This window comes from Oncorhynchus keta, chromosome 4 (assembly GCF_023373465.1).
Source record: "Oncorhynchus keta strain PuntledgeMale-10-30-2019 chromosome 4, Oket_V2, whole genome shotgun sequence".
Lineage (NCBI taxonomy): Eukaryota > Metazoa > Chordata > Actinopteri > Salmoniformes > Salmonidae > Oncorhynchus > Oncorhynchus keta.
The window spans coordinates 11,918,098-11,944,650 of record NC_068424.1 but is presented as its reverse complement, the minus strand read 5'-3'; the positions used below and the strand labels follow the sequence as shown (position 1 = coordinate 11,944,650).

The following is a 26,553-nucleotide window of genomic DNA, read 5'->3' as shown; positions in this document are numbered from 1 at the left end:
TGGCATTGAGTCTCCTAGCTACAGATGCTGTGGAATATAAACGGTGAAGAGGTGATTTGTCATTGTAATCCACTTTGTGGTTATTATTTTTCGTCTTGTAATTGTAATCCACTTTGTGGTTATTATTTTTCGTCTTTGTGTAATGGACAGAAATGAGATGTCACTCAGAGTGAAATATCTCCGACACTACTATAAAAGATGAAGGGCATATCTTGTGATATGCATCAGATTCCTTCTTCCAGTGATGTCATGTGACCCCCCCCCCCCAGAACTCGGAGGCCGGGCTGTAGACCATCAGGGAGGGAATGAGACGGTTAATGACCGTGTTAAACCTGTAGATGAGAATGGCAGGGGGAGATTACAGCAGTGCCTGGGGGAGATGGATACACCAGGTGTCAGTGATACATCCTGACCCGTTTCCTGTAGTAGAGCCAGTGATACATCCTGACCCGTTTCCTGTAGTAGAGTCAGTGATACATCCTGGACCGTTTCCTGTAGTAGAGTCAGTGATACATCCTGGACCGTTTCCTGTAGTAGAGTCAGTGATACATCCTGACCCGTTTCCTGTAGTAGAGCCAGTGATACATCCTGACCTGTTTCCTGTAGTAGAGCCAGTGATACATCCTGGCCCGTTTCCTGTAGTAGAGTCAGTGATACATCCTGGCCCGTTTCCTGTAGTAGAGTCAGTGATACATCCTGGCCCGTTTCCTGTAGTAGAGTCAGTGATACATCCTGGACCGTTTCCTGTAGTAGAGTCAGTGATACATCCTGACCCGTTTCCTGTAGTAGAGCCAGTGATACACCCTGACCTGTTTCCTGTAGTAGAGTCAGTGATACATCCTGGCCCGTTTCCTGTAGTAGAGCCAGTGATACATCCTGGACCGTTTCCTGTAGTAGAGCCAGTGATACATCCTGGACCGTTTCCTGTAGTAGAGTCAGTGATACATCCTGACCCGTTTCCTGTAGTAGAGCCAGTGATACATCCTGACCTGTTTCCTGTAGTAGAGTCAGTGATACATCCTGGCCCGTTTCCTGTAGTAGAGCCAGTGATACATCCTGACCTGTTTCCTGTAGTAGAGTCAGTGATACATCCTGGCCCGTTTCCTGTAGTAGAACCAGTGATACATCCTGACCTGTTTCCTGTAGTAGAGTCAGTGATACATCCTGGCCCGTTTCCTGTAGTAGAGCCAGTGATACACCCTGACCTGTTTCCTGTAGTAGAGTCAGTGATACATCCTGGCCCGTTTCCTGTAGTAGAGCCAGTGATACATCCTGACCTGTTTCCTGTAGTAGAGTCAGTGATACATCCTGGCCCGTTTCCTGTAGTAGAGCCAGTGATACATCCTGACCCGTTTCCTGTAGTAGAGCCAGTGATACATCCTGACCTGTTTCCTGTAGTAGAGTCAGTGATACATCCTGGCCCGTTTCCTGTAGTAGAGTCAGTGATACATCCTGGCCCGTTTCCTGTAGTAGAGTCAGTGATACATCCTGGCCCGTTTCCTGTAGTAGAGTCAGTGATACATCCTGGCCCGTTTCCTGTAGTAGGGTCAGTGATACATCCTGACCCGTTTCCTGTAGTAGAGTCAGTGATACATCCTGGCCCGTTTCCTGTAGTAGAGTCAGTGATACATCCTGACCCCCCCCCCCTGTAGTAGCGCCAGTGATACATCCTGTTTCCTATAGTAGAGCCCAGTTAGTCCAGCTGTTCTGGTTCTCTCTCCTCTCTAGTTGTATTGGTTACCTTTTTAGGGTTGAAGTGAATAATGGGTTGAGGGTATTTTATCACATAAAAACTGAGATTGTAGTAGATCTTCTTCACCCGCTCTAACCATTACATTTGACATATTTAGCAGACTCTTATCCAGAGCGGCTTTTCGTACTGGTCTCCATGGTATTTCAAGCACCGTGCTCTACCAACTGAGCCACACTGTGTACCTAACTATTATAACTCTTCCTGTACCATATTCCTCAGAGGCCTCATTCCCAGACTCCAAATTACCTCAAAAGAGGGCACCTTCAAATGCTGACATTGAAATATGGTGGACATGAACTATCTCCATCCTGCATGCACCACATCTACACTCTGGGGATATGAAAAAACTGCATTGATTTTATGAATACAGAAGTATGCCCTAAAATAAACGTGTGTGTGTGTGTGTGTGTGTGTGTGTGTGTGTGTGTGTAACAAGGAAATAGGACTTGGAGGTTGGTTGGGTGGGTGGATCTCAACTCTGCTCCTTTACGCCGTTGTCAGTGATCTACATAGAAAGGTGATAAGATGGATGCCTCCTTACGGTTATATCCTCTCACCTGACGCATTTTCCTTTTTTATTTCAGAACATTTGCCCAAACTGCAACCAAGACCGTACTCCGCGGCAAGGTAAGCTGTTGTACTAGAGCGGCAGGTATACTAGTGGTTAGAGCGTTGGGCTGGGAAGTGAAAGGTTGCTGGTTACACTACCCGAGCCTGCTATGGTTATGGTATACAGTCACATATTTAGCCTCTACGTACTGGAACAAGAGTCGGCTATGGTATACAGTCACATATTTAGCCTCTACGTACTGGAACAAGAGTCGGCTATGGTATACAGTCACATATTTAGCCTCTACGTACTGGAACAAGAGTCGGCTATGGTATACAGTCACATATTTAACCTCTACGTACTGGAACAAGAGTCGGCTATGATATACAGTCACATATTTAGCCTCTACGTACTGGTACAAGAGTCGGCTATGGTATACAGTCACATATTTAGCCTCTACGTACTGGAACAAGAGTCGGCTATGGTATACAGTCACATATTTAGCCTCTACGTACTGGAACAAGAGTCGGCTATGGTATACAGTCACATATTTAGCCTCTACGTACTGGAACAAGAGTCGGCTATGGTATACAGTCACATATTTAGCCTCTACGTACTGGAACAAGAGTCGGCTATGATATACAGTCACATATTTAGCCTCTACGTTCTGGAACAAGAGTCGGCTATGGTATACAGTCACATATTTAGCCTCTACGTACTGGAACAAGAGTCGGCTATGGTATACCGTCACATATTTAGCCTCTACGTACTGGTACAAGAGTCGGCTATGGTATACAGTCACATATTTAGCCTCTACGTACTGGAACAAGAGTCGGCTATGGTATACAGTCACTTATTTAGCCTCTACGTACTGGAACAAGAGTTGGCTATGGTATACAGTCACATATTTAGCCTCTACGTACTGGAACAAGAGTCGGCTATGGTATACAGTCACTTATTTAGCCTCTACGTACTGGAACAAGAGTCGGCTATGGTATACAGTCACTTATTTAGCCTCTACGTACTGGAACAAGAGTCGGCTATGGTATACAGTCACATATTTAGCCTCTACGTACTGGAACAAGAGTCGGCTATGGTATACAGTCACATATTTAGTCTCTACGTACTGGAACAAGAGTCGGCTATGGTATACAGTCACTTATTTAGCCTCTACGTACTGGAACAAGAGTCGGCTATGGTATACAGTCACATATTTAGCCTCTACGTACTGGAACAAGAGTCGGCTATGGTATACAGTCACATATTTAGCCTCTACGTACTGGAACAAGAGTCGGCTATGGTATACAGTCACATATTTAGCCTCTACGTACTGGAACAAGAGTCGGCTATGGTATACAGTCACATATTTAGCCTCTACGTACTGGAACAAGAGTCGGCTATGGTATACAGTCACTTATTTAGCCTCTACGTACTGGAACAAGAGTCGGCTATGATATACAGTCACATATTTAGCCTCTACGTACTGGAACAAGAGTCGGCTATGGTATACAGTCACATATTTAGCCTCTACGTACTGGAACAAGAGTCGGCTATGGTATACCGTCACATATTTAGCCTCTACGTACTGGAACAAGAGTCGGCTATGGTATACAGTGGTGGAAAAAGTACTCAATTGTCATACTTGAGTAAAAGTAAAGATACCTTAATAGAAAATGACTCAAGTAAAATTTTACTTGAGTTCGTCTAAAAGTATTTGGTCTAAAATATAGTTAAGTATCAAAAGTAAATGTCATTGCTTATTGAGTATTAAAACTATAAATCTTTTCAAATTCCTTATTTTAAGCAAACCAGGTCAGAGGCAGTAGGGATGACCAGGGATGTTCTGTGTTTCATGAGTCCTCCAGATCAGAGGCAGTAGGGATGACCAGGGATGTTCTCTGTTTAGTGAGTCCTCCAGATCAGAGGCAGTAGGGATGACCAGGGATGTTCTGTGTTTAGTGAGTCCTCCAGATCAGAGGCATGTCATTGCTTAGGGATGACTAGGGATGTTTTCTGTTTAGTGAGTCCTCCAGATCAGAGGCAGTAGGGATGACCAGGGATGTTCTCTGTTTAGTGAGTCCTCCAGATCAGAGGCAGTAGGGATGACCAGGGATGTTCTCTGTTTAGTGAGTCCTCCAGATCAGAGGCAGTAGGGATGACCAGGGATGTTCTCTGTTTAGTGAGTCCTCCAGATCAGAGGCAGTAGGGATGACCAGGGATGTTCTGTGTTTCGTGAGTCCTCCAGATCAGAGGCAGTAGGGATGACCAGGGATGTTTGGTTGATGAGTGCATCAATTGGACCATTTTCCTGTCCTGCTAAGCTTTCCAAATGTAACTAGTACTTTTGGGTGTCAAGGAAAATGTATGGATTAAAAAGTACAATATTTTCTCAAGGAATGTAGTAAAGTAAAAGTAGTCAAATATATAAATGGTAAAGTACAGATACCCCCAAAAACGACTTAAGTAGTACTTAAAAGTATTTTTACTTCAGTACTTCACTGATGGTATACAGTCACTTATTTACCCTCTACGTACTGGAACAAGATAGTGACTTCATCTATATTCTCCACTATATATATTCTCCACTATGTCTCCTAATCTGTTACTCTATCTCTTCTTCTTCTTCTTTCTTTTCTTCTTTCTTTTAATTTTTGTTCTTATTTCTTTTATTTTTTTCATCTTTTTTCTTTCTTTTTTCTTCTTCCTCCAGCTCCAGTTTAAGACATCCAGGTCGGCTGCACTTTGTTTTCAACATCATAGAGTTCCCAGCATGCGCTGGGAGACCCGTGGGGAGGCGTGGCCTGTGTACTGGTTGGCTCTCTGACCTAGTTGATCCCATCCTGGTGCACCCTGGGAAGGCTCAGTCCTCCAGCACCCCAGCCCTCCCTAAGGTGAGTAGAGGAGTCACCTGTGTCTAGGCGTGTGTGTGCATACAAACTTAACATGTAAAGTGTTGGTCCCATGTTTCAAGAACTGAAATAAATGTTATTTCTCTCATTTTGTGCACCAATTAGTTTACATCCCTGTTAGTGAGTATTCCTCCTTTTACAAGATAATGCATATGTGGCATATCAAGATGCTGATTAAACAGCATGATTATTACACATTATTATGTCCTGGGGACATTGAAGGCCCCTCTAAAATGTGCAGTTTTGTCACACAACACAAAGCCACAGGTGTCTCCAGTATTGAAGGAGTGTGTAAGTGGCATGCTGACTGCAGGAATTTCTCTACCATAAACTGCCTCCAACATTGTTTTAGAGAATTTGTCAGTACGTCCAACCAGCCTCACAACCGCAGACCACGTGTAACCACGTCAGCCCAGTACATCCACATCCGGCTTCTTCACCTGAGGGATTGTCTGAGACCAGACACCCAGACAGCTGATGAAACTGTGGGTTTGCACAACCGAAAGATTTCTGTACAAATTGTCAGAAACCCGTCTCGGGGAAGCTCTTCTGCAAGCTCGTCGTCCTCACCAGGGTCTTGACCTGACTGCAGTTCAGCATCGTAATCGACTTCAGTGGGAAAATGCTCACCTTTTATGCCACTGCTCTTTATGGATGAATTCCGGTTTCAACTTTACCTGGCAGATGGCAGACAGCATGTATGGCGTTGTGTGGGCGAGCGGTTTGCTGATGTCAGTGTTTTGAACAGAGTGCCCCATGGTGGCGGTGGGGTTATGGTATAGGCAGGCATAAGCTATGGACAACGAACTCAATTTAATTTTATCGATGGTAATTTGAATGCACAGAGGTACCGTGATGAGATCCTGAGGCCCGTTCTCGTGCCGTTAATTCACCGCCACCACCTCCGGTTTCAGCATGATAATGCACGGCCCCACGTCGCAAGGATCCTGGAAGCTGAAAACGTCCCAGTTCTTCCATGGCCTGCATACTCACCAGACATGTCACCCATTGAGCATGTTTGGGATGCTCTGGCTCTATGTGTGCGACAGTGTGTTCCAATATCCAGCAATTTCGCACAGCCATTGAAGAAGAGTGGGACAACATTCCACAGGCCACAATCAACAGCCTGATCAACTCTATGCGAAGGAGATGTGCTGCGCTGCACAAGGCAAATGGTGGTCACACCAGATACTGACTGGTTTTCTGACCCACACCCCTACCTTTTTTACAGCTATCTGTGACCAACAGGATCTGTATTCCCAGTCCATGTGACATCCATAGAATAGGGCCTAATGAATTTATTTCAATTTACTGATTTCCATATGAACTGTAGCTCAGTAAAAGCTTTTGAAATTATACGAGTGTATAGGTGTGACACACCCATAAACACGTTTTGACCTTTGACCTCAGGTCCATGTGTGTGTGCGTCAGAACTGCTCCTTCCGCCTGCCCTCTGACCTCTCCAAACCCTTCATCATGATTGGACCAGGCACCGGGGTTGCACCCTTCATTGGATTCCTACAACAAAGGTACAGCCCACAAATATTGAGGATTCGTACTAAGCATGCTACTGTTGTGTTTTAAGTGATGCTTGTTTATCTGAGTTGTGTTTGAGTTGTGAAGGCCAACTCTGTGTGAAGTTTTCTCTATGGCTCAAGAACAACGACATGAAATCACCAGGCTGCTATAACAACCATGATGCAACAGGAGTGTGTTAAATGTTTACTGTTCAAGTACACCATCAATTTAATATTAACAATTCTTAAGCGATGTCATGTGTAAGTAACGCAAAAACGTGTGTGTCCAATAAGTCTGGTGGTAATTAGAGGTCGATCGATAATGTTGTTTCAACACCGATACCGATTTATTGGAGCACCAAAAAAAACATTATTTTTAATTTTTAAATATATATATATATATATACTTGTAATGATGACAATTACAACAATATTGAATGAATAATGAAATATAATACATAAATAAAATCTAGTTAGTCTCAAATAAATAATGAAACATGTTCAAATTGGTTTAAATAATGCAAAAACACAGTGTTGGAGAAGAAATTAAAGTGCAATATGTGCCATGTAAGAAAGCTAACATTTAAGTTCCTTGCTCAGAACATGAGAACATATGAAAGCTGGTGGTTCCATTTTCCCAGTTCTTTAATATTCCCTGTTAAGAAGTTTTAGGTTGTAGTTATTATAGGAATTATGACTCGTCGACTATTTCTCTCTATACCATTTTGTATTTAATACAGTTGAAGTTGAACGTTTACATACACTTAGGTTGGAGTCATTAAAACTTGTTTTTCAACCACTCCACAAATGTCTTGTTAACTGACTTTTGGCAAGTCAGCTAGGACATCTACTTGGTGCGTGACACAAGTAATTGTTTACAGACAGATTATTTCACTTATAATTCACTGTATCACAATTCCAGTGGGTCAGAAATTTACATACACTAAGTTGACTATTCCTTTAAACAGCTTGGAAACATACAGAAAATGATGTCATGGCTTTAGAAGCTTCTGATAGGCTAATTGACATCATTTTCATCAATTGGAGGTGTACCTGTGGATGTATTTCAAGGCCTACCTTTAAACTCAGTGCCTCTTTGCTTGACATCATGGGAAGAATCTAAATAAATCAGCCAAGACCTCAGAAAAAAAATGTAGTCCTCCACGAGTCTGGTTCATCCTTGGGAGAAATGTCCTCTGGTCTGATGAAACAAAATAGAACTGTTTGGCCATAATGACCATTGTTATGTTTGGAGGAAAAAGGGGGATGCTTGCAAGCCGAAGAACACCATCCCAACCATGAAGCATGGGGGTGGCAGCATCATGTTGTGGGAGTGCTTTACTGCAGGAGGGACTGGTGCACTTCACAAAATAGATGGCATCATGAAGATGGAAAATCATTTGGATATATTGAAGCAACATCTCAAGACATAGTCAGGAAGTTAAATCTTGGTCACAAATGGGTCTTCCAAATGGACAATGACCCCAAGCATACTTCCAAAGTTGTGGCAAAATGGCTTAAGTCAAGGTATTGGAGTGTCCATCGCAAAGCCCCGACCTCATTTCTATAGAAACTTGTGGGCAGAACTGAAAAAGTGTGTGCGAGCAAGGAGGCTTACAAACCTGACTCAGTTACACCTGCTCAGTAAGGAAGAATGGGTCAAAATTCACCCAATTTATTGTGGGAAGCTTGTGGAAGGCTACTTGAAACGTTTGACCCAATTTAAAGACCATGCTACCAAATACTAATTGAGTGTGTAAACTTCTGACCCACTGGGAATGTGCTGAAGTAACTCATTCTCTCTACTATTATTTTGACTTTTCACGATCTTAAAATAAAGTGCTGATCTTAAGACAGATTTTTTTTTTTTTACTAGGATTAAATGTCAGGAATTGTGAAAAACTGAGTTTAAATGTATTTGGCTACGGTGTATGTAAACTTCCGACTTCAACTGTATACCTTTGACTAATGCATGTTCTTATAGGCACTTTAGTATTACCAGCCTAATCCAGGGAGTTGATAGGCTTGAAGTCATAAACAGCGCTGTGTTTCAAGCATTGCTAAGAGCTTCTCGCAAACGCAGAGTGCTGTTAGAATGAATGCTTATGAGCCTGCTGCTGCCTACCACCACTCAGTCAGACTGCTCTATCAAACATCAAATCATAGACTTAATTATAATAAACACACAGAAATGCCAGCCTTTGGTCATTTAATATGGTCAAATCCGGAAACTATAATTTCGAAAACAAAATGTTTATTCTTTCAGTGAAATACGGAACCATTCCGTATTTTGTCGAACAGGTGGCAACCCTAAGTCTAAATATTGCTGTTACATTGCACAACCTTCAATGTTATGTTATAATTATGTAAAATTCTGGCAAATGAATTATGGTCTTTGTTAGGAAGAAACCCAGTTCACAACGAGCCAGGTGGCCCACACTGCTGCATAAACCCAGACTCTGCTCGCACTGATCGCAAGAGATGTGACACAATTTCCCTAGTTAATATTGCCTGCTAACATGCGTTTATTGTAACTGAATATGCAGGTTTAAAAAAATATATATACTTCTGCGTATTGATTTTAAGAAAGGATGTTTATGGTTAGGTACATTTGTGCAATGAATGTGCTTCTTTTTTTTTTGCAAATGCGCTTTTGCTAAATCATCAGCCATTTGGCGAAGTTGAAGTAGGCTGTGATTCGATGATAAATTAACAGGCACCGCATTGATTATATAGAATGCAGGACAAGCTAACAGGTGGTTAACGTGGAGTAACACATGGTTGATGCCTGCCACCCAGTCTCAACTCGTGGTCATATTACTAGGTTAACTGGTAACAGGATTATGTGAGGATTGATTTGCCACCCAGTCTTTTTTTATAAGATAAGTTTAATGCTAGCTAGCAACAGGTTGCCACCCACCTTGGCTCCTTGCAGCCACAAGGTCCTTAACAGGTGGTCAGCCTGCCACCCACGTGGAGCTGGTCAGCCTCAGCGTGGAGTAACAGGTGGTCAGGCTGCCACCCATTCTCCTCGTGGAGTAACAGGTGGTCAGCCTGCCACCCAGTCTCCTCGTGGAGTAACAGGTGGTCTCCTCGTGGAATAACAGGTGGTCAGGCTGCCACCCAGTCTCCTCGTGGAGTAACAGGTGGTGCCACCCAGCCTGGAGTAACAGGTGGTCAGCCGCCACCCAGTCTCCTCGTGGAGGTGGTAACAGGTGGTCAGCCTGCCACGCAGTCTCCTCGTGGAGTAACAGGTGGTCAGCCTGCCACGCAGTCTCCTCGTGGAGTAACAGGTGGTCAGCCTGCCACCCAGTCTCCTCGTGGAGTAACAGGTGGTCAGCCTGCCACCCACCCAGCGTGGAGTCTCCTCGTGGAGTAACAGGTGGTCAGCCTGCCAGTCTCCTCGTGGAGTAACGCAGTCTCTTCGTGGAGTAACAGGTGGTCAGCCTGCCACCCAGTCTCCTAACGTGGCCACCCAGTAACAGGTGGTCAGCCTGCCACCCAGTCTCCTCGTGGAGTAACAGGTGGTCAGCCTGCCACCCAGTCTCTCCTCGTGGAGTAACAGGTGGTCAGCCTGCCACCCAGTCTCCTCGTGGAGTAACAGGTGGTCAGCCTGCCACCCAGTCTCCTCGTGGAGTAACAGGTGGTCAGCCTGCCACCCAGTCTCCTCGTGGAGTAACAGGTGGTCAGCCTGCCACCCAGCCTGCCACCCAGTCTCCTCGTGGTAACAGTCAACAGGTGGTAACGGCCTGCCACCCAGTCTCCTCGTGGAGTAACAGGTGGTCGGCCTGCCACCCAGTCTCCTCGTGGGAGTAACAGGTGGTCGGCCTGCCACCCAGTCTCCTCGTGTAACAGGTGGTCAACCCAGGTGGTAACAGGTGGTCAGCCTGCCACCCAGTCTCCTCGTGGAGTAACAGGTGGTCGGCCTGCCACCCAGTCTCCTCGTGGAGTAACAGGTGGTCGGCCTGCCACCCAGTCTCCTCGTGGAGTAACAGGTGGTCAGCCTGCCACCCAGTCTCCCTCGTGGAGTAACAGGTGGTCAGCCTGCCACCCAGTCTCCTCGTGGAGTAACAGGTGGTCGGCCTGCCACCCACCAGGTGGTCAGTCTCCTCGTGGAGTAACAGGTGGTCGCCACCCAGCCTGCAACAGGTGGTCACCCAGTCTCTCCTCGTGGAGTAACAGGTGGTCAGCCTGCCACCCAGTCTCCTCGTGGTAACAGGTGGTCAACAGGTGGTAACAGGTGGTCAGCCTGCCACCCAGTCTCCTCGTGGAGTAACAGGTGGTCAGCCTGCCACCCACCCAGTCTCAGCCTGCCACCCAGTGGAGTAACAGGTGGTCGGCCTGCCACCCAGTCTCCTCGTGGAGTAACAGGTGGTCGGCCTGCCACCCAGTCTCCTCGTGAGTAACAGGTGGTCAACAGGTGGTCAGCCTGCCACCCAGTCTCCTCGTGGAGTAACAGGTGGTCAGCCTGCCACCCAGTCTCTCCTGGAGTAACAGGTGGTCAGTAACAGGTGGTCAGCCTGCCACCCAGTCTCCTCGTGGAGTAACAGGTGGTCACTGTCTCCAAAAAGGCCTATTACAGATTGTCAGCCACCCACCCACTGATTAATCAGGGCCGATTTCAAGTTAACTCTAGTGGTAATGTGCCAAACAGAGCTGGGATTAACACTAGTTCTTCAATGAAACTACGTGTAAGAGGAAATGAGCTCTAAACGCCAATCGAAGGTCCATTGTGTGTTCTACCTCCTAATGGTTAAAGGAGTAATCTGCAGGTACCACATCCATGTGTTTGCTTATAAATTGATGATATGTCAAATTGATTTAAACTTAAATTGTTTTAATTTTTTACAAATGGCTTTGTTCAACTGTCGTACCCCATCAGAACCCAAAATATAAGCTTGTTTTATTTACTCCAATGTTTGTAAACGATGCAAATATAAATTGGTACTTAATAGCCCCATAACATGGTTAAAACTATAATGTTGATGTCGTGGATGGTACTTAATAGCCCCATAACATGGTTAAAACTATAATGTTGATGTCGTGGATGGTACTTAATAGCCCCATAACATGGTTAAAACTATAATGTTGATGTCGTGGATGGTACTTAATAGCCCCATAACATGGTTAAAACTATAATGTTGATGTCGTGGATGGTACTTAATAGCCCCATAACATGGTTAAAACTATAATGTTGATGTCGTGGATGGTACTTAATAGCCCCATAACATGGTTAAAACTATAATGTTGATGTCGTGGATGGTACTTAATAGCCCCATAACATGGTTAAAACTATAATGTTGATGTCGTGGATGGTCAGTCCTTGCATCCATAGCCTGGTGGTTAGAGCGTTGGACTAGTAACCGGAAGGTACAAATCTGTCGTTCTGCCCCTGAACAGGCAGTTAACCCACTGTTCCCAGGCCGTCATTGAAAATAAGAATGTGTTCTTAACTGACTTGCCTGGTTAAATAAAGGTAAAATAAAATAAATTAAAACCTGTCTCTAGCCGCATCCCTCAGCTTTTTACAGAAACTATTTATTGTTTCAACTGCGGATTGCCCCTTTTTTAATGTCAGTATTTGGAGCGAGTATAGCTGATCCTAGATCTGAGCCTGAGGGCAACTTCCTCACCTGAGGTAATAAGTCAAGCGTTTCCAGAGATGTTGTCTGTCTGTCTGGTGTTTATGACTTCGGGAATACGGAGACGTATTGATTTGAATGTGAAGAGGTCTGTAGACCGTCTGTGTCAATGTAAATCATAGCTGGTCATTACTGGGAAGTGCACCGCGGCTCAGACACGGTCACGCCACCTGCCAACTATGAGTGTGCGTGGTTGATGAATGGCTCATGTTGCTAGGTTCAGCTACACCGACCTGTCAGCGTCGCCATGGTGCATGTTCTCCCCTGACATCACTACACAGTTGTGCCCTCCTTTTCAGGGCACGTTAGTTGACATAGTTTTCAAGCTTTTATATTTTCTTGTTACCTATCAACTAAAGGAATCCATGTTTCTTGGCACAACTCAAGCTTTAGCCTGGACCCAGAGTGGTGGCTCTCTTTTAGTTAAGTAGAAATCAGTGCAGTCAGGATTGTCAGTTCTTGTATGGAGTCCCATGTATCCATCACGATTGATTTACATGAGGTGTCCTCTTGCATGTGAAACGTTCATCAGATTAGCGATGACATATCGGTCACGTTCCTTTCAAACCTGATTTGATATAACGGGGAATTTCCACTTTATAGCGTTCAGAAATGTTTTCATGTCTACAATAACAGCCTTCAGTAACATGTAGGTATATAGCAGCCTTCAGTAACATGTAGGTATATAGCAGCCTTCAGTAACATGTAGGTATATAGCAGCCTTCAGTAACATGTAGGTATATAGCAGCCTTCAGTAACATGTAGGTATATAGCAGCCTTCAGTAACATGCAGGTATATAGCAGCCTTCAGTAACATGTAGGTATATAGCAGCCTTCAGTAACATGCAGGTATATAGCAGCCTTCAGTAACATGTAGGTATATAGCAGCCTTCAGTAACATGCAGGTATATAGCAGCCTTCAGTAACATGTAGGTATAAATGTAGGTATGTAGCAGCCTTCAGTAACATGCAGGTATATAGCAGCCTTCAGTAACATGCAGGTATATAGCAGCCTTCAGTAACATGCAGGTATATAGCAGCCTTCAGTAACATGCAGGTATATAGCAGCCTTCAGTAACATGCAGGTATATAGCAGCCTTCAGTAACATGCAGGTATATAGCAGCAGTAACATGCAGGTATCAGTAACATACAGGTATATAGCAGCCTTCAGTAACATGCAGGTATATAGCAGCCTTCAGTAACATGCAGGTATATAGCAGCCTTCAGTAACATGTAGGTATATAGCAGCCTTCAGTAACATGCAGGTATATAGCAGCCTTCAGTAACATGCAGGTATATAGCAGCCTTCAGTAACATGCAGGTATATAGCAGCCTTCAGTAACATGCAGGTATATAGCAGCCTTCAGTAACATGCAGGTATATAGCAGCCTTCAGTAACATGCAGGTATATAGCAGCCTTCAGTAACATGCAGGTATATAGCAGCCTTCAGTAACATGCAGGTATATAGCAGCCTTCAGTAACATGCAGGTATATAGCAGCCTTCAGTAACATGCAGGTATATAGCAGCCTTCAGTAACATGCAGGTATATAGCAGCCTTCAGTAACATGCAGGTATATAGCAGCCTTCAGTAACATGCAGGTATATAGCAGCCTTCAGTAACATGCAGGTATATAGCAGCCTTCAGTAACATGCAGGTATATAGCAGCCTTCAGTAACATGCAGGTATATAGCAGCCTTCAGTAACATGCAGGTATATAGCAGCCTTCAGTAACATGTAGGTATATAGCAGCCTTCAGTAACATGCAGGTATATAGCAGCCTTCAGTAACATGCAGGTATATAGCAGCCTTCAGTAACATGCAGGTATATAGCAGCCTTCAGTAACATGCAGGTATATAGCAGCCTTCAGTAACATGCAGGTATATAGCAGCCTTCAGTAACATGCAGGTATATAGCAGCCTTCAGTAACATGCAGGTATATAGCAGCCTTCAGTAACATGCAGGTATATAGCAGCCTTCAGTAACATGCAGGTATATAGCAGCCTTCAGTAACATGCAGGTATATAGCAGCCTTCAGTAACATGCAGGTATATAGCAGCCTTCAGTAACATGCAGCCTTCAGTATATAGCAGCCTTCAGTAACATGCAGGTATATAGCAGCCTTCAGTAACATGCAGGTATATAGCAGCCTTCAGTAACATGCAGGTATATAGCAGCCTTCAGTAACATGCAGGTATATAGCAGCCTTCAGTAACATGTAGGTATATAGCAGCTTTCAGTAACATGCAGGTATATAGCAGCCTTCAGTAAGCCCCGGTGATTGGCTGTGGAAAGGCAGCTTCTCGTTTTCTAAGTGCTTTTCAACATAGACAGTCATTTTCTCTGCATAAAGCTTTTCGCTGTAGGAAGAAGTTGGGTGAAACGATCTGTTAGTGTACCTTTTGTCTCTCGCTCTCGGTCTCTCTGTCAGATCGTAAAACCTGTCACGAAGCTTTGTACAGTACCTGATTTTAAGATTCCAAACAAGGTGTCTACCCCTGATGTCGTGCTTTGATAAGAGATAACAACGTCCAATTTGACAACAGGACACTGTATCACCAACAGCCATTTTGAAAGCAGGTCGCCAACAAAGCCTGAATGCCCTCTTTTTTTAGCAACAAAGCAGCATTGGGACATTTAACTTCTTCTCCCTCTCCCCTCACTCTTTCCTCTTCGCTCCCTCTCCCCTCACTCTTTCCTCATTGCTCCCTCTCCCCTCACTCTTTCCTCATTGCTCCCTCTCCCCTCACTCTTTCCTCATTGCTCCCTCTCTCCCCTCAGTAACTCTTTCCTCATTGCTCCCTCTCCCCTCACTCTTTCCTCAGTAACATGCTCCCTCACTCTTTCCTCATGCAGGTATATAGCCCTCAGTAACATCTTTAGCAGCCTCAGTAACATGCTAGCCCTCACTCTTTCCTCATAACGCTCCCCTCACTCTTTCCTCAGTCGCTCCCCTCACTCTTTCCTCATAGACAGTCTCCCCTCACGATCTGTTAGTTACCTTTGTCGCTCCCTCGGTCTCTCTGTCAGATCTCATCTTTGCTACCTGATTTTAAGATTCCAAACAACTCTTTCCTCATAAGAGATAACAACCCTCAACAGGACACTGTATCACCAACAGCCATTTTGAAAGCAGGTCGCAACCCTCATTGGGACATTTAACTCTCCCTCTCTCCTTTCCTTTCGCTCCCTCTCCCTCCCTCATTGCTCCCCTCACTCTTTCCTCATCGCTCCCCTCACTCTTTCCTCATCGCTCCCCTCACTCTTTCCTCATTCCCCTCACTCTTCTCCCCCCACTCTTTCCTCATCGCTCCCCTCACTCTTTCCTCATTCGCTCCCTCACTCTTTCCTCATCGCTCCCTCACTCTTTCCTCATCGCTCCCTCACTCTTTCCTCATCCCTCACTCTTTCCTCATCGCTCCCTCACTCTTTCCTCATCGCTCCCTCACTCTTTCCTCATCGCTCCCCTCACTCTTTCCTCATCGCTCCCCTCACTCTTTCCTCATCGCTCCCCTCACTCTTTCCTCATCGCTCCCCTCACTCTTTCCTCATCGCTCCCTCACTCTTTCCTCATCGCTCCCCTCACTCTTTCCTCATCGCTCCCCTCACTCTTTCCTCATCGCTCCCCTCACTCTTTCCTCATCGCTCCCCTCACTCTTTCCTCATCGCTCCGCTCACTCTTTCCTCATCGCTCCCTCTCCCCTCACTCTTTCCTCATCGCTCCCTCACTCTTTCCTCATCGCTCCATCTCCCCCTTCTGGCATCCTGTCTTCCTTTGTCAATCGATGGATGTTTTGAAAATTACTTTGTTCCACTTTGTAGAACAGAAGAGATGGAGCGAAGGAGCTATGGAGAGAGGGAACAAAGGAGAGAGGGAATGAGAGGGAACGGTTGAAATATCAGAACTCTGTGGGATCTGGCGACCTCTGGCGGTCTGACATTGATTAGTCTTCTGAGCTTAAGGAGGAGTAATTCATTGAGGTTGTTCACCGGATGAACGGTAGTTGTATTTGGTTATTGTAAACGACTCTCTCTAGTTTCTCCACATTCGGCTGAATGCATTCAAAATCAGGCATGCTAATGTCATTGTAATTCGGCATACAGGTTCAGTGATCATAGCTCAGTGGCACTTCCTGGAATTGTCACGTACAGGCACATATTATCACAGTCTCCTAAAACTCTCATAACTACACTCACACAGAGCATCAAAACCCATTCAGCATGAACAAGGTCAGAGGAAATAAAACAAATACTGAGTTTACCAAGACTTCATTCCTGCTGAATCACAGTTTCTTCTGCTCCTTGTTCATTACATTTACATTTAAGTCATTTAGCAGACGCTCTTATCCAGAGCGACTTACAAATTGGTGCATTCACCTTATGACATCCAGTGGAACAGTCACTTTACAATAGTGCATCTAAATCTTAAAAGGGGGGGAGGGGGGTGAGAAGGATTACTTATCCTATCCTATGTATTCCTTAAAGAGGTGGGGTTTCAGGTGTCTCCGGAAGGTGGTGATTGACTCCGCTGTCCTGGCGTCGTGAGGGAGTTTGTTCCACCATTGGGGGGCCAGAGCAGCGAACAGTTTTGACTGGGCTGAGCGGGAACTGTACTTCCTCAGTGGTAGGGAGGCGAGCAGGCCAGAGGTGGATGAACGCAGTGCCCTTGTTTGGGTGTAGGGCCTGGTCAGAGCCTGGAGGTACTGAGGTGCCGTTCCCCTCACAGCTCCGTAGGCAAGCACCATGGTCTTGTAGCGGATGCGAGCTTCAACTGGAAGCCAGTGGAGAGAGCGGAGGAGCGGGGTGACGTGAGAGAACTTGGGAAGGTTGAACACCAGACGGGCTGCGGCGTTCTGGATGAGTTGTAGGGGTTTAATGGCACAGGCAGGGAGCCCAGCCAACAGCGAGTTGCAGTAATCCAGACGGGAGATGACAAGTGCCTGGATTAGGACCTGCGCCGCTTCCTGTGTGAGGCAGGGTCGTACTCTGCGGATGTTGTAGAGCATGAACCTACAGGAACAGGCCACCGCCTTGATGTTAGTTGAGAACGACAGGGTGTTGTCCAGGATCACGCCAAGGTTCTTAGCGCTCTGGGAGGAGGACACAATGGAGTTGTCAACCGTGATGGCGAGATCATGGAACGGGCAGTCCTTCCCCGGGAGGAAGAGCAGCTCCGTCTTGCCGAGGTTCAGCTTGAGGTGGTGATCCGTCATCCACACTGATATGTCTGCCAGACATGCAGAGATGCGATTCGCCACCTGGTCATCAGAAGGGGGAAAGGAGAAGATTAATTGTGTGTCGTCTGCATAGCAATGATAGGAGAGACCATGTGAGGTTATGACGGAGCCAAGTGACTTGGTGTATAGCGAGAATAGGAGAGGGCCTAGAACAGAGCCCTGGGGGACACCAGTGGTGAGAGCGCGTGGTGAGGAGACAGATTCTCGCCACGCCACCTAGTAGGAGCGACCTGTCAGGTAGGACGCAATCCAAGCGTGGGCCGCGCCGGAGATGCCCAACTCGGAGAGGGTGGAGAGGAGGATCTGATGGTTCACAGTATCGAAGGCAGCCGATAGGTCTAGAAGGATGAGAGCAGAGGAGAGAGCTTTAGCGGTGCGGAGCGCCTCCGTGATACAGAGAAGAGCAGTCTCAGTTGAATGACTAGTCTTGAAACCTGACTGATTTGGATCAAGAAGGTCATTCTGAGAGAGATAGCGGGAGAGCTGGCCAAGGACGGCACGTTCAAGAGTTTTGGAGATAAAAGAAAGAAGGGATACTGGTCTGTAGTTGTTGACATCGGAGGGATCGAGTGTAGGTTTTTTCAGAAGGGGTGCAACTCTCTCGCTCTCTTGAAGACGGAAGGGACGTAGCCAGCGGTCAGGGATGAGTTGATGAGCGAGGTGAGGTAAGGGAGAAGGTCTCCGGAAATGGTCTGGAGAAGAGAGGAGGGGATAGGGTCAAGCGGGCAGGTTGTTGGGCGGCCGGCCGTCACAAGACGCGAGATTTCATCTGGAGAGAGAGGGGAGAAAGAGGTCCGAGCACAGGGTAGGGCAGTGTGAGCAGAACCAGCGGTGTCGTTTGACTTAGCAAACGAGGATCGGATGTCGTCAATGCTTCTCATCAGAGAAGCATTGAGAGGCAACCGCCTCCTTTGCACCCAGAATGGAGTGATAGGTTCTGATGCTGTGGCACGACTTCCTGTCGTCTGGGCAGAGATGTGATTTTGGATTTAGAGGGATGAACCGTGTGGTCTGGGCAGAGATGTGATTTGTATTCAGAGGGAGTGGTAGTGTGGTCTGGGCAGAGATGTGATTTGTATTCAGAGGAAGTGGTAGTGTGGTCTGTGTGGCGCAGTAAAAGCCAGGCTATTGATATTGATCCCTGTGGGTTGAGGAGGAGAGGGGAGGGTTGAGGAGGGTTGCCATGAGGAGGGGAGGGTTGGGTTGGGGAAAGAGGAGCCCAGTTAAATATGTTTACAGATTAATTTTTTTAATCAGAAAATGTAAATGGTGGATGATGTCATTTGATTGGTCTGCTCTCTGCTTACCTAATGTATTCATCAATGAGACTGGAATGTTCAGGGTCTTCATCAATGAGACTGGAATGTTCAGGGTCTTCTTCTATGAGACTGGAATGTTCAGGGTCTTCATCAATGAGACTGGAATGTTCAGGGTCTTCATCAATGAGACTGGAATGTTGAGGGTCTTCATCAATGAGACTGAATGTTCAGGGTCTTCATCAATGAGACTGGGTTCAGGGTATTCATCAATGAGACTGGAAAGGGTATTCTTCAATGAGACTGGAATGTTCAGGGTATTCTTCAATGAGACTGGAATGTTCAGGGTCTTCTTCAATGAGACTGGAATGTTCAGGGTCTTCTTCAATGAGACTGGAATTTAGGGTCTTCTTCAATGAGACTGGAATGTTCAGGGTCTTCTTTGAGACTGGAAAGGGTCTTCTTCAATGAGACTGGAATGTTAGGGTCTTCTTCAATGAGACTGGAATGAGGGTCTTCTTCAATGAGACTGGAATGTTGGTCTTCTTCAATGAGACTGGAATGTTAGGGTCTTCTTCAATGAGACTGGAATGTAGGGTCTTCTTCAATGAGACTGGAATGTTCAGGGTCTTCTTCAATGAGACTGGAATGTTCAGGGTCTTCTTCAATGAGACTGGAATGTTCAGGGTCTTCATCAATGAGACTGGAATGTTCAGGGTCTTCTTCAATGAGACTGGAATGTTCAGGGTCTTCATCAATGAGACTGGAATGTTCAGGGTCTTCTTCTATGAGACTGGAATGTTCAGGGTCTTCATCAATGAGACTGGAATGTTCAGGGTCTTCATCAATGAGACTGGAATGTTCAGGGTCTTCTTCAATGAGACTGGAATGTTCAGGGTCTTCTTCAATGAGACTGGAATGTTCAGGGTCTTCTTCAATGAGACTGGAATGTTCAGGGTCTTCTTCAATGAGACTGGAATGTTCAGGGTCTTCAATGAGACTGGAATGTTCAGGGTCTTCTTCGATGAGACTGGAATGTTCAGGGTCTTCATCGATGAGACTGGAATGTTCAGGGTCTTCATCGATGAGACTGGAATGTTCAGGGTCTTCATCGATGAGACTGGAATGTTCAGGGTCTTCATCGATGAGACTGGAATGTTCAGGGTCTTCTTCAATGAGACTGGAATGTTCAGGGTCTTCAGAAACCTTATCCAGTCAAGGTTCTCCAGCATCATCTGGCGGGGTGTAGATGGTGGCGGGGGCTGTAGATGGCGGGGGTGTAGATGGTGGGGGTGTAGATGGCGGGGGGTGGGGGTGTAGATGGTGGGGGTGTAGATGGTGGGGGTGTAGATGGCGGGGTGTAGATGGCAGCGGTGTAGATGGTGGGGGTGTAGATGGTGGGGGTGTAGATGGTGGGGGTGTAGATGGCAGCGGTGGGGGTGTAGATGGCAGCGGTGGGGGTGTAGATGGCGGGGGGTGTAGATGGCGGGGGTGTAGATGGCAGCGGTGGGGGTGGATGGGCGGTGGGGGTGTAGATGGCAGCGGTGGGGGTGTAGATGGCGGGGTGTAGATGGCGGGGTGTAGATGGTGGGGGTGTAGATGGCGGGGGTGTAGATGGCAGCAGTGGGGGTGTAGATGGCGGGGGGTGTAGATGGCGGGGGTGTAGATGGCGGGGGTGTAGATGGCAGCAGTGGGGGTGTAGATGGCGGGGGGGTGTAGATGGCGGGGGTGTAGATGGCGGGGGTGTAGATGGCAGCAGTGGGGGTGTAGATGGCGGGGGTGTAGATGGCGGGGGGGGTGTAGATGTAGATGGCGGGGGTGTAGATGGCGGGGGTGTAGATGGCGGGGTGTAGATGGCGGGGGTGTAGATGGCAGCGGTGGGGGTGTAGATGGTGGGGGTGTAGATGGCGGGGGTGTAGATGGCGGGGGTGTCGGTGGCAGCGCACTGGCTCAGCGTTTTGTGTCTTTGTGCCACCTCTGTGCAAAGGATTCTGGGATCCCTGACAGACTTGTTGGCCACAGGAGGAATCACTTTTATAAGTGGGGCTGACGTGGGGAGGGAGATGTGTACACACGCACATACACGACAATGAGCTTAACTCCTTGTTTTAGTTGTACTCTACGGTGTAGTGTGATCCATCTCTTTAGGAGCATGTTAACTTCCTGTCCCTTCCCCATCATAATTGTGGCTCTGTACTGTATAGATGTTATAGGGCGATACAACAGTGTCACTGCTCCTTTTTAATGTCTGTTGTGACAAGGACTCTGTCCATTCTGTGTTTTTATAGATTGGGCTTTGAGGTCTCCTCGTGTGTGTGTATGTATGTATGTATGTGTGTGTGTGTGTGTGTGTGTGTGTGTGTGTGTGTGTGTATGTATGTCATTTTTATCATTTTTTTTCTCCTTTTTGTTTTTCTCTTTCAGGGAGAAGGAGAGGGAGGAAAACCCAGAGGCGGAGTTCAGTGAGACCTGGCTATTCTTCGGTTGTCGCCATAGAGACCGAGACTTCCTGTTTAGGTGAGTGTCATTTTGACCAAAACGTTGGGTCTTTCCAAAATGGCACCCCATTCCCTATGTTGTACCTGACCTGGGCCTGCATAGGGTTTCTGGTCGTAGTCCACTGTATAAGGAGTATGATGCCATTTCGGAAGCAGCCATGTATTCCCAAAGTGAAGCACCCAAATGGGTGATCTCAGACTTTTCCTCCAATCAGAGTGCAAAGTGAGCATAGTGTCGAAGGCGTTCCACAGGGACGCTGGCCCATGTTGACTCCAATGCTTCCCACAGTTGTGTCACGTTGGCTGGATGTTCTTTGGGTGGTGGACCGTTCTTGATACACACGAGAACCCGTTGAGTGTGAAAAACCAGTGTTGCGGTTCTCGACACAAACCAATGCACCTGGCACCAACTACTATACCCTGTTCAAAGGCACTTAAACCCTTTGTCTTGCTCATTCACCCTCGGAATGGAGCGCATATACACAATACATGTCTCAAGGCTTAAAACATCCTTCTTTAACCCGTCTCCTCCCCTTCATCTACACTGATTTGAAGTGGATTTAACAGGTGACATCAATAAGGGGTCATAGCTTTCACCTGCATAATTTAAAAAAATTGTATTTATTTAACCTTTATTTAATTAGGCAAGTCCGTTAAGAACAAATTCTTATTTACAATGACGGCCTGCCCCGGCCAAAACCGGATGACACTGGGCCAATTATGCGCCGCCCTATGGGACTCCCAATCACGGCCTGGAATCGAGCCAGGGTCTGTAGTGACTCCTCTAGCACTGAGATGCAGTGCCTTAAACCGCTACACCACTCGGTAGCGCAAGTTCACCTGGTCAGTCTGTCATGGAAAGAGCAGGTGTTCTTAATGTTTTGTCCGCTCAGTGTCGATATGCCAGTCAGCAATTCCAGTACAGAAGACTTGAAAACATTTGTATTTCAAATAAAACTGAACTTACTGAGAGGAATGCAGAACGTCCAAACTATCACCTTAAATGACTTGTAAGCACTACAAGGCCAGTACACCATTCAAAGCACTGCATTCTTAGTAGATGAATTTGTCCCGGAAATCATGAAAGAACAGATCAAAGAAATATCCGCCTGTATTTGTTTATTTGGGTCCATCTCTTTGTTAAATACATCCTCACAGCCAGGTATCCTGATGGTTGTTTGTTCACAGTGTAGATCTCTCCATCTGCGGGAGTTCAACCTAACCCGTCTTTGTCCGGGGGTCTGAAACGTGAACTGATAGAAAAAAGAATGCATTCCCTTTGATGCTAAATATATTCTGTGGTCCGAGGCTAAACCCTGGTATCCCAGGTGTGACATTAACATTGCTATACAATGTTCTCCTTCAAAAGCCCTAATCAACCCCATAACTTAACATGTGTGTTAGAGGGTGACACCAATCTCACCTACAGTCAGATACTCAGACCCCCTAATATTTGCCGTTTTCCACCTGTTTTCTCCCTTACCCTCCTTATGGTTCCCTACCTTTTTTCTCTCTCTCGTCTCTCTTTTCATGGATTGTGATTTCGGTGCAGAGGGAAAGGGGGTTTGCTCAGCTCTTGTTAAGGACCAGATTGGCACCACCAGACCAGGGCTGTTTTCTCTGTCAATACACACCAGGGTTTGACTGAGAGCTGAGGCCAGACAGAAGAGCTCAGCTCAGTGGGGTCTGAGTGGACCCCTGGGACCAGGATGTTAACCTTTCAAACAGAAATCAAAGTCTCATTGTATTGGCTGACATTCAACAGAGAAGGGAGGGAAGGACAGAAAAGAGAGAAAGGAGGAGAAATGGGAAATGGCAATATGAAAGTCTCTTATCCAGAGAGAATATGTTTTCTCTGTTAGTTAGCATCTTTCCCCTGGACGTTTCTGTTAGACGTGACATCTTTCCCCTGGACGTTTCTGCTAGACGTGACATCTTTCCCCTGGACGTTTCTGCTAGACATCTTTCCCCTGGACGTTTCTGCTAGACATCTTTCCCCTGGACGTTTCTGCTAGACATCTTTCCCCTGGACGTTTCTGTTAGACGTCTTTCCCCTGGACGTTTCTGCTCGTGACATCTTTCCCCTACGTTTCTGTTAGCATCTTTCCCCTGGACGTTTCTGTTAGACGTCTTTCCCCTGGACGTTTCTGTTGACATCTTTCCCCTGGGCGGACGTCTTTCCCCTGGGCGTTTCTGTTAGCGTGGCGTCTTTCCCTGGGCGTTTCTGACGTCTTTCCCTGGACGTTTCTGTTAGACGTCTTTCCCTGGACGTTTCATCTTTCCCCCCTGGACGTCTTTCCCCTGGGCGTTTCTGTTAGACGTCTTTCCCTGGGCGTTTCTGTTAGCGTCTTTCCCCTGGACGTTTCTGTTAGACATCTTTCCCCTGGACGTTTCTGACGTTTCTGTTCGTGGCGTCTTTCCCCTAGACATCTTTCCCCGTTTCTGGACGTCTTTCCCTGGACGTTTCTGACACGTCTTTTCCCTGAGCGTTTCTGTTTTCCCTGGGCGTTTCTGCTACGTTTCTGTTAGACGTCTTTCCCCTGGACGTTTCTGTTAGACATGACACCTTTTAAGGGGGTGTGTTATTCATGTTGTTCTTTGATCACCAGGAAGTGAACCCTCGTCGCTGCTCTTGTTGATTCTGTCTGTGACCTCTTCCTCCCCTCTTCCTGTTTTCTCTCTTGTTTTTCTGGTGTTTAACATGGTCGGTAAACTAGGGATTTGTTTGCAGCTGTCAGAGGTAAAAGAGAATTGTTCATACTGAGTCATCCAGATGAATAAATGTCATAAGATAAACATGGTGATGTTGTTGCATCAATGTGTGACATTCAACCCAGTGAAGGACAAAAAGAGAGAGAGAGAAATGTACAGTAAACACAATGTCTCCTTCGCTCACCTCCCCTGCAGTATTTACTGCATTTATTCTCATTCCTGTCATGGCCTTCATATTTTATTAAAACTAGTTCTAAAAAGTCTCCCTGCTACTGCAAAACATTATGTGAATACCTTCACCCAAGTTCCCTGTGTTTCCAGACAACATCCCATATGTCTCTGTCTGTCTGTCCGCCGGTCCATCCTGTCAACCTTGGGTAAGGTTCTTCACTGGCCCAGAAAACAGTCAACTTTATCGTGCTGTTCCTATATACACAAGGCCCTGTTAAACATTGAGGCGGAATACACAAACAAGCAAGTAATGGACACAGACACACAGACAAGGTTGCAGCAAGGCTAGGTGGATTGATTGTACAAAAAAATATGGTTATCAGAGGGACTCAACCTTATGAAGTCTATATGAGTCAGGTGCATCGACTAGCTTGTGTGTTTATGCGTAGGCTTCTACACCGCTTGGATGGATATTAAAAACAGTGAAATATATGTGTAAAATAACTCTCATTAAAGCTACAGTGTGTAAAATAACTCATCGTCTCTCTCGCTCTGTCTTTCTCTCAGAGAGGAGCTGCAGGGGTTTGTGGCCAGTGGAACCCTCACCCATCTGAAAGTGTCTTTCTCACGGGACACTGAGGAGGGAACAGAAACACAGACCGACACGGGACCCAGATACGTCCAACACAACCTGCTCAGCCATGCCAAAGACATCGTCAACCTCCTCCTCAAGGAGAACGGGTATCTCTATGTCTGCGGGTGAGCTCAGCTTTGATGATGTCCATAGGGAAACAATGGAACAGTATGGTAGATAGAGATCATTATGTTAGTAGATGTGGATCACTGGTTTTACTCTCTGTCTTTTGCTCCCACAGTGATGCTAAGAACATGGCTAAAGATGTAAACGACACCCTGATAGAGATGCTATCAGCAGAGCTTCAGCTGGATAAACTGGACGCCATGAAAAGACTGGCCGGACTCAGGGAGGAGAAACGTTATCTTCAGGACATCTGGAGCTGAAAGTATTCACACCCCTTGACCTTTTCTACATTTGATTTTTTGTGTTACAAGTTGGGATTGAAATGTATATAATTGTCAGGCCAGCATCCCGGAGTCGCCTCTTCACTGTTGACGTTGAGACTGGTGTTTTGCAGGTACTATTTAATGAAGCTGCCAGCTGAGGACTTGTGAGGCGTTTGTTTCTAAAACTAGACACTCTAATGTACTTGTCCTCTTGCTCAGTAGTGCTCCGGGGACTCCCACTCCTCTTTCAATTCTGGTTAGCGCCAGTTTGCGCTGTTCTGTGAAGGGAGTAGGACACAGTGTTGGACGAGATCATCAGTTTCTTGGCAATTTCTCACATGGAATAGTCCTCATTTCTCAGAACAAGAATAGACTGACAAGTTACAGAAGAAATGTATTTGTTTTCTGGCCAGTTTGAGCCTGTAATCGAACCCACAAATGCTGATTCTCCATATACTCAGCTAGTCTAAAGAAGGCCAGTTGTATTGCTTCTTTAAGCAGAACAACAGTTTTCAGCTGTGCTAACATAATTGCAAAAGGGTTTTCTAATGATCAATTAGGCTTTTTAAAATTATAATCTTGGATTAGCTAACACAACGTGCCATTGGAACACAGGAGTGATGGTTGCTGATAATGGGCCTCTGTACGCCTATGTAGATATTCCATAAAAAATATGCCGTTTCCAGCTACAATAGTAATTTACAAAATGAACAATGTCTACACTGTATTTCTGATCAATTTGATGTTATTTTAATGGATGAAAATTGTTTTTCTTTCAAAAACAAGGACATTTCCAAGTGAATTAATTTTCAATACATTACCAAACATTTCTAAAAACATGTTTTCACTTTGTCATTATGGGGTATTGTGTGTAGATGGGTGAGAAGAAAAATATATTGAATCCATTTTGAATTAAAGCTAACAACAACAATGTGGAATAAGTCAAAGGTTATGAATACTTTCTGAAGGCTCTGTATTTTATGTCTTAGACAGAAAAGTTCCATGTCATTTTACTTGGCCATTAATTTCCATTCAGCAACACCTAAACTGACATTACGGATTGGGTTGCATGCTGTTCGTCTTCCCTCACAGGACCATAAACTGACTGCAGAAGATTTGATTTTCAAACTTTCAAGTACTATAGTTGTTTTTAATTGTAGTTTTATGCAAGACTAACAACGCTGCCTGTTATACTACTCACACACCTCTGTTTGACTCTGGAGTCCTGCCGCGTATTCACACCATGAGATCAGTACTGTCGCTGGAAGTCTTCTTGTCGACTT

General features: G+C 45.9%; 1 protein-coding gene and 1 long non-coding RNA gene across 8 annotated transcripts in view; both read left to right on the top strand.

Moving 5' to 3' along the window:
• Window positions 1–26,211, top strand: part of LOC118381360 (methionine synthase reductase-like) — a 32,160-nt gene extending 5,949 nt beyond the window's left edge. For all 5 annotated transcript variants that reach the window (XM_052500442.1, XM_052500440.1, XM_052500432.1 and 2 more), the window contains 6 exons: window positions 2,338–2,380; window positions 5,014–5,194; window positions 6,623–6,741; window positions 21,291–21,383; window positions 24,815–25,006; window positions 25,123–26,211. In XM_052500442.1, coding sequence (XP_052356402.1) covers window positions 2,338–2,380; window positions 5,014–5,194; window positions 6,623–6,741; window positions 21,291–21,383; window positions 24,815–25,006; window positions 25,123–25,267 — 773 coding nt within the window. In that variant the 3' untranslated portion in view covers window positions 25,268–26,211. The remainder of the gene's footprint in view (window positions 1–2,337; window positions 2,381–5,013; window positions 5,195–6,622; window positions 6,742–21,290; window positions 21,384–24,814; window positions 25,007–25,122) is intronic.
• Window positions 11,355–15,142, top strand: LOC127916990 (uncharacterized). Of its 3 annotated transcripts, none has more exons than XR_008096890.1 (3): window positions 11,355–13,276; window positions 13,526–14,113; window positions 14,624–15,142. It is a non-coding gene; the product is annotated as an uncharacterized LOC127916990 (long non-coding RNA). The 3 variants fall into 3 exon arrangements; XR_008096883.1 differs by lacking the exon at window positions 14,624–15,142 and having other exon boundaries at window positions 11,355–13,136; window positions 13,221–13,276; window positions 13,526–14,426; XR_008096897.1 differs by lacking the exon at window positions 14,624–15,142 and having other exon boundaries at window positions 13,526–13,693; window positions 14,086–14,426.
• Window positions 26,212–26,553: the final 342 nt, after the last annotated feature.